Source organism: Chinchilla lanigera, unplaced genomic scaffold, assembly GCF_000276665.1.
Source record: "Chinchilla lanigera isolate Chin_1 unplaced genomic scaffold, ChiLan1.0 scaffold00062, whole genome shotgun sequence".
Lineage (NCBI taxonomy): Eukaryota > Metazoa > Chordata > Mammalia > Rodentia > Chinchillidae > Chinchilla > Chinchilla lanigera.
Window position 1 is genome coordinate 11403358 of NW_004955463.1, and position 8544 is coordinate 11411901.

Below are 8544 nucleotides of genomic sequence, written 5' to 3' on the forward strand. Positions count from 1 at the left end.
GTTTTGACATTTTTAACATGACAAGAATGCAGTCTTGCTTTTAACAATAGAAGTTTTGAAAAACTGAATCAGCACATGTAAACAAGCATAGCTCCCTGAGCCTTTCGTAAAGGAAGTTCTCACAGTGAGATAAGGTACTGATTGATTGCTGGTCCGCACACTATACTGATGAGCCTTTCCTTCAGAGTAGCCTACTTGTTTTCCAGTGTAGGAAACTGCTCTGCTGCTCACCTGTTTATAATGCACAGCTAGTTAGATGTTTATTCCAATACCCAAGACTTGTAATCTAGAAACTGAACCAAACTGTGATTCCACTGAGGGCTGCAGAAAGAAGACAGGTATGCTTGCTTTTGAGAAGAAGACAGGTATGCAGTGTACAGAGAGACTGAGCACACACGTATGTGTCTCACTGGATTCCTTTACAGCACAGAAAATGACCTGGTTCCATTCAATTTCACTGTCAAGGTGGTTTCTTGTTTACAGTGAGTGCCTGCAAATCACCACATATGAGCTTTATGTTAGGAACAGTGTACAAAATTTGCTGGTACTGGTTTACTTCGAGGAGCTATGATGAATTTTACTGTGTAGTCAATGCAAAATAAGTCTAGGTTAACTATGCTGCATGCCCCTGTTTCTTAGAAAAGATCCTCCTTAGATTTCCTAATTAAGTGTGTGTGTGTGTGTGTGTGTGTGTGTGTGTGTGAGAGAGAGAGAGAGAGAGAGAGAGAGAGAGAGAGAGAGAGAGAGAGAGAGAGAGGTGATATGTGATGTATTTCCACTTCTTTACAGTCTTAAGAAAATTGGAGATGGACAGCTGGAGACAAAAAATAGACTTTACAAAACCAGGCATTCTGCTGCTTGTTCTGTCCGCTCCTAAACTCATTAAAAACAGCCAGAAGTCTGATGCCAATGGGAACCTTTACTGCACATTACATAAATGTAAAAATAACAGCTATCATGGTGTTGCTGACAGGCACATATTAAATGGACTGATGGTAAGTTCAAGGATGATGATGATGGTGATGATGATTGGCTTTGGACTTTCTGTCACCATGTAAGTCACATGGCAAATGTGAAAGTAGACAATTTCATCTTGATGAAAGTGTTTCTTTGCCCAGGAAAGTTGTAATAGTGCACAAAGCCCAAAATACTTATAACAAATTCCTCAAATCATCCATTCAACTGAGAGTACAGTTATGATCTTTATAAATGCCACATGAAAGTGGTGAGATTGGCCTGAGGATTCACAGAAAGGAGAGAAAAAAGCTGCCGCTTTAAGGGCTATCTTTCAAGTTGATAGCAGGATTTTTCTTTTCCTTTTAGCTGAATAGAGCTACAACTTTTCTGTAGTGTAGATTTCTATAGAGTGTAGATTCTGCATGAATGGTTCTTAATGCTGACTATAGATAGGAATCATTTTACAAGCTTTTAAAATATACCTTATATCCTAGAGCCACTCGAGCTACCTTGACGTCCTTAATCAGAATGGGACCCAACTATCAATGTGCTATGTTTTGTTTTTGTTTTTAAAGCTTTTCTGCTTGTTTTAAATACTATGAAGGTTTAGTGCTCACCTGTTATAATTTAATTGATCCTACTAGCTCCACTTTCTGTGTCTTTATTAATCTTCCTGGAAGACCCAAACTAAAGTTTGGGTATCACCATCATTTTAAAAGGATTCAAGAGTCTCGGAAGAAATTGTGAATTTAAGTCCCCCAAAGGCAGGAATTATGCCTTAGGTCTCTTTTGTGTCCTTTTGAATATTCGTGTTGTGCATCAGGGCAGAAATTTAGTTGTCAAAGGGTTTAAAATTTATGGGGGTTACTTTACTGTCTTATACTGACCTATTCCTAGACTGTAGCATTCCTTTGCTACATTTGACATACTCTTGTTACAATGTTAATTTGTCTTCTGCCTAATTTTTAGCTTACTTACAAACCTAAAATTCTAGAATGAAAGCTAAAACTATGATCTATAGTGATAGCTTCAGTTTTAAAAAAGGGATATTTAAGAAGCAAATTATTTACGTCAAATTAAAAAATCATAACTTTAGAAGAATTTGAGCTTCTTGGAAAATAATGTGTTGTTTTGTCACACTATACCATAGTCCGATGCAAACTTTGACTAGCATTGCAATTTGAAAACATCTTGGAATCACTTCTCGGCCTTTTGGCTAAGATCAAGTGTAAAACATCCTTGAAGAAATTCTCCTGTCTGTTGACACTTACGGTGTTGTTGATTTCTGGGGGTTCTTCAACTTTTTAAAGGTCATTTTCCTATATTATAATAAACTTACCTTTTCCCCCATCTTCTACAATAGCAATAGAAAGATGCACTAGACTGGGCCCTACACATGAAGGCCTTTTAGTTTTGTACTTCCTGTCATTTAATAGAAAATATTCTACAAGGACAGCCATAATGCTTAGCAGATTCCCACTAGGAGTGTGAATATAAATGACTGAAGGAGCTTCATATATACGGCTGGACATCATCTCAGACCACTAAACCAGTACTTAATTTGGAGAAGAATAGGTCTGGCATCTAAGTCACTGTTTTAAAACAAAACTATTAAGGAATTCTGCTTAGAAATTTTTCTTCTCCCATCATTACTATAAAAATTATTAGATTTTCTTCTAATATTTTCATAATTTATTTTTGCTTCAGAATCTATAATTAATGAAAACATAATTGTATTTATAGTCTTTTTTTTTTGTTTTTCTCCGGTACCGGGAACCGAACTCACGACCTTGCGCTTGCCAGGCAGGCACTTTTGCCGCTGAGCTAAATCCCCAGCCCCTGTATTTATAGTCTTGATAAGCTTTATGATGTAGGGTTTTTTATATTCCTAAATGGATAATCAAATATGAATAGGTGATTCAGATGTGAAATCAGGTCTGAAACTGAAATTTCCATACTCTTTTTGACAATGCAATCCACCTGGCATACTTATTTTTTTTCTTTGTAATTTTATTTATTTATGTACTGAATAAGCAAGGAATGCATATAATGTATTATTTAAAAGTATTCAAGGTTAGACAAGGAAGAGAAGGTCTCTCTTTCTCACCACTTCCCTGGGAAATTTAGTTCTCCTATATCTCCCAAAGTAACCTGTCTTTGGTTTGTTGAATGTTCTCCATCTCCTCCTCCTTTGCAACAAGGTAGGTGTTTGCTTGTCATATGTACCTACTGTACAGAGTCCATTCAGGCCCCTGGCTTGCTAACTTGAATGACTTTGAATTTCCAATTATCAGCTGTTTCTGCTACTTCCTTGATTTTTTCTGGCCACTTTTGAGGTAAACAGTCTTAGCACTGAGTGGTTCAAAGAGTATAATTCTGAAGGTCATGATATATGCCTTGTGATGTTCCCAGGTGTTGTATTCTTAACCATGTAAGCAACACAAAATTAGGAATTATTTTATGGATCACAACAGCGAACTGCAATAGTCACGCTATTGTTTGAATATGCTTTGTTCCTCCAAAACTCAAATAGTAATTTAGTCCTAATTATGAGATATTAAAAGGTAGGTCCAGGTAAGCCCTTTAAGAAGTGACTATTTCTCTGTTCTCCCATAAAAATGAAATTCGTGCATGTGATTAATGGACTGATGTGTCAAGGAGTTGTCCTGACAGTGGACCTGTTACAACAATCCAGTTAGCTAGGTCTCCTCCTTCTTTGTCTCTTAGCTCTGCCATGTGGTACCTAAAGCTTCCACTCAGTCTCTATGAGCAGGGAGGCCATCATTAGTGTTGCCTTTTGACTTTGGACAATAAAGATGAGCCCAAATAAATCTCTTTTCCTTATAACTTCCAAGTCTGTAATATTGTGTTGCGAATAACAGAAAATGAAGTGGCAGGGTACCTAACGCTGTATCAGAAAGACCTGGGTTTGATCTGGAAATTTGACTTGCAAGATTGCAAGTGCTGAGCAAAATAGAATAGTGTTATTGCTGCTGCTATTAACATCACCTTTATATAATACAAGTTACCAAGCAATCAAGGAGGTTCAGCCTGAAGCATAAGAAGACTGACTTAGTCTAGGGATCATAGTGCTTTTGGATTAAGGTTATGGCTGGAATAAATACCCCTCAGGGACCAGGTATTAAAAACTATATTGGCAGCCTATGATGCTTCAAGAAGGGGTTAGAGCTGCTGGGAGGTTTTAGGTCATTGTGGTAGTTCTCTTTAAGAGGATCATGAGACTCTGGTATCTTTCCTTTTCTCTTCTTTTACATCCTGATCATACAGTGAGTGGTTTTGCCATGTGCTGCTATCATGGTACCAATCCTCAAAACAGCCCAAAAGTGACAGGGCCAGTAGATCATGGGGTGAAATTTCCGAAATTGTTACATGAGTCAACATAAAACTTTACTCTTCATAAGTTTATTGCTTCATGCATTCTTTCCAGTAATAGAAATCTGACTGACATGATTGATTATTAAATATGAAAGGAAATCCAGATTTTAAGCATAGAAGAGAGTTGTAGGGAAGAAGAAAAAGAGAGCCAAACATCCAAGCAGAATAAATTAGGTCTGTATTGTATTTGATTAATATTTTTACATTTAAAAGTAGATATTGAAAGGATTTAAATATCATGCTTGTTTTAACAGTTATTTCAGATATAAGCTCATCTGTATACACCTGGGAAATATAAATATCAAAAATCATAAAATTGAGAATGACTCCCAAAATATCTAATTGGACAAATGTGTCAGGAAAATGGAGGTGGACTCACTGTCTTTACCTTTGCTGTGTTATGACAAGTGTTTGTTATCATGATATTCACTCTCTTACAAAGGTAAAGTCTAGAACTGTTGAGATATTTTCTAAATGCAAGAGAAGACAACAGGCTTGCCTTTAGGTGACTAATACACCACTTTACATTTTGCTTTTATTGCTGACAAAATCTGAAAGGCAAGCATTGAATATATTACAATAATTATGTAGTTTGTAACACCCATGATTCAACAGCAATCTCAATTATCATCGAGTTGGTATTTGCCTGTTTCAAGTTTCTTTACAGTGAACCATTTGAATGCAGGCTGCACAATTAGAAGCTCACATTCATAACTTTTAGTTGGAGAAGGATGTGTAGAGTGATTTTCATAGAAGATCCAGTAAGGCAAGATGAGTTTAGGTACGTGGATTAGGTTGGGTATACATTTTAAATAGGATTGATGTGGCTAAGGAGTAAGTTGTGCAGATGATTTATTTTCTCCAACAAAGCCATTTGAAAAAAAGTTAGTGTGCAGAAAAGCAATATAACATGGAATGAATCAGCCAGTACAGCACTCCATTCTTATTTTGCTTGAAGTAACAGGTCAAACATACAGATTTTTTTAAAAAATGACATAGTGTAGGTGTTACATAAATAAATTCTCTCTTTTAAACATTGTAATGTCTTTTCATTTGCTTATTTATTATGACATATATTCACCTTTTGGTTATTAGATTTCCCTGTTGAAGTGGAAACTGTCTCTTCATTTTAAAGTGATTGCCAAAGGAACACCCTGGGTGTGTTATACATCTGCTTCTATATTTCTAAGCGGACCAACCAAAGAATCATTGTCTCAGATTCACAGATGCGAGAGCAGCAGAAGTATAGTATATGTGTGATGCAGTAAATCTGAGTGCTGAAGACAAGTAAGACTTTTGACTCCTATATCAAGATTTTAACTATATTCATGTTCAAATCCACTGCACAGTGCTTAGGTGAGCTAGTTTAAGTCAGGGCAGTGCTTCATTTCTTGCTGAAAGTCATGAGCTTTCTTCCTTCCAAATCCTGGGCCTGCTGCTGAGTGTGGGGAAACAGAGATGGAGGGTGGTGCTTCCTTGGAGGTAATTAGTTGTAAATATTGTTTTTTATTTAATTAAAAAAATCTGCCCTGTTCTTTTTTGCCTCTAACTGCCAAGAGCATGTGTCAGTAGTGCTCAGAAAGAGAATCAGGGGTTTATTATGGTGGCCCCTGTCCCCCTTGGCTTGCCCACACTGATTGCACAGCCTTGAGGGAGCAGTTGTTATCAGGCTCAGCCTGTTCCCTTGTGGATCTGTAAAGTCGCTGCCAGCATTTCATTTCACTCCATTCCATTTGCCAATGCCAGCAGCTTGTTTCTTGCTTAACGTGTAAAGGCATTTTGAGAATATTATTGTTAACCCAGGGGTACATTAATGATGATTTTAAAATCCTCTCACAACCCACCTTTTCTACATGATAGAGACTCCAGATACAGGCTTGATGAATGAGGAGGTATCTCTGTTGAATTGGACTTTAGCATTTTGGTCTCTGGTATATAAAAGATTTCAAGTCTGGGGTGAGGCTCAGTGGTATAGCTCGTGCTCAGAATGTATTAAGACCCTGGGTTCAATCCACAACACATAAACGCACACAAAGGTAAGTTAGGATGCCATTCAGGGTCTTGTCTGGGTTCTTGATTGCGATGTAAAAACAAGAAAAGGTGGAAATCAATTGGAAGTGTGTTGTAAAGAAAAGCCCACTCCCCTGGTCACGCTGTATTTCATCAATAGGTCCGATCATGTCCACCTAGAACTAAGGCGGTAGAAAGGGTTTTTCTTGCCTGTAGACCCTGGAGCATTCTGCTCTTGCTTTGTTTTCTACAGTGTCTGAAACACTGTTGAGCATAAATTCTAGAACTTATTTATTGTTGAGTCAGTGAAACCTATTGAATATTGGAACCATGAAGTGGCAGAGGATAGTGTTCATATTTTAATGTTAGTTATTTTTGAAAGCAGTTTAAGAATCCACAGGATGGCCACTCACTTCTAGGAGGCATTCTGAGAATCTGGACAATTGGGTGCAGTAGCAGAAACAGGCAGAATTCAAGAATCACTTATTAATTAGTAGAAGAATTCACAGCTCTACATGGTTTCCAAATACAGCTCCAAGTATCATAAGAAACTTGCTTATTAGCACCTACTTTTAAACCTCAGAACTTCTTAAGTATCATCATTGCCTCGGTGTGAGTATAGTACAAATTGCATGTAGATTTCTCTGCAGCGAGAAGACTTAGGCACCGCAAGTTATGCCAATTAGGCAACTGACTGGACCTCACACAGGGAGGGATCTTTTGCATCTTTGTAGCCAGCTAATGAAGAATCATTTGAGCAACTATTTTTGCTTTTTTTAAAAACAAGAAAAGAATGTGAATTTAAAGAAGCCCCTGGTAGGTGTTGCAGAGTTTAATAACAGGTATATAATTTAACAGCATTCACAAACCTGGAGAATAGCTCATACACATCCTCTTCATTAGAGATTTGAGAACAAGATGGGACCTCCTAGGAAACTTTTCATTACAGTTAACTAACATAGATTTTCTCTTCCTTGTTTCCCCTCCACTGGTGCCTTTCTGTCTGTTCATAAAGATAGTCACCCATGTGGTACTATTCCAGCTGCCTTACGCACGCCTTAAAGTAAAATATGAAAATATCACTTAGGACAAAGTGGCTGCTACCTCCAAAGTGGCTGCTAATTGAATACAATTAGCCTGAAGTCTGTGGAAGCCACAACTCCTGAGTAGACCAGCAGATGTGTTTGGGAAGCTACTGATTCCCCGTCAGGAATCAGATATTCCTCCTCTCTTTCCCTTCTTCCTTTAATAGCCTATAGTTCAGGATGTAAGTGAATGAAACATAGTGATGCCTTATTAACTAAGTGCCATCAATACCATGGGTTTTTCTAGAGAGACTGCTATTTCAGTTCATTGGAAGCATGTGTATTTCTCTGATGCTATAGTATAGAGCTGGTGCACCCAGGAGAGCTATAAAAATCATCATTATATAAAGTACCTGACAAGGCAAGTAGGATACTGGTCAGAAATGATGTGTGACTTACTTTGTTCTGACATTACCGGAGACTTTGACTAAAGTTATGGGTGGGTTATTGCTATCTTTCTTTGTGCAGCTGTAACCCCTCCCCCATCCTCTGTTCTGTCCCTCCTCCTTACCCTCACCTGGGGACTCTTGCTATCAGCAGTACCTTTTCTACCTTCTTTGCTTTCAGAAAGGTTATACCATTCATCTCCCTCTGAATATGCTTTCTTTGCTTATTCTCTCAAAAGCACTCAGGGGCAGGGGAGGGAACTGGGCCATTAGGAACCAAGTAGGCCTCCTCAGTAGTGCAGGTTGGAAGTGGACAGGTTGGGGTGCAGCCTCCTCCACTGCTCTGTGCATGGTGAACCCTGCGTCTGCTCCGCCAGCCTTGCCCAGAGTGGGCCATGGCATTCAGTGGAGAATCTGACCTGTGACTGTGACGCGAAGCAGGGAGGGAATCCTCACGTCCTCAGGACTGGGACCAAACAATTAATGTTATTGACAAATATGTATCAGATCCTACTGAAGAGACTGATAGGATAGGCAGGGTTTCTGTGTATGGAGTCTTTAAATTATGCTTTGATAACAGGAACTGTGTAATTGGTTCATTGTATGGCAGCAGTGTTGTATAAGAACTGGTTTTATAATGCATAGCTATTCAGTATTGGTGGAATTGTCTTTTTACCAAAAAAGCCACAAAATATGTATTTATCATGTGT

General features: G+C 38.2%; 1 protein-coding gene across 1 annotated transcript in view; it reads left to right on the forward strand.

The window, feature by feature from the left end:
* The first annotated feature begins 806 nt into the window (after positions 1-806).
* Unc5d (unc-5 netrin receptor D) overlaps positions 807-8544 on the forward strand; it is a 380937-nt gene continuing 373199 nt past the window's right edge. Inside the window, exon 1 of the mRNA XM_013521490.1 lies at positions 807-995. Coding sequence (XP_013376944.1) covers positions 807-995 — 189 coding nt within the window. The remainder of the gene's footprint in view (positions 996-8544) is intronic.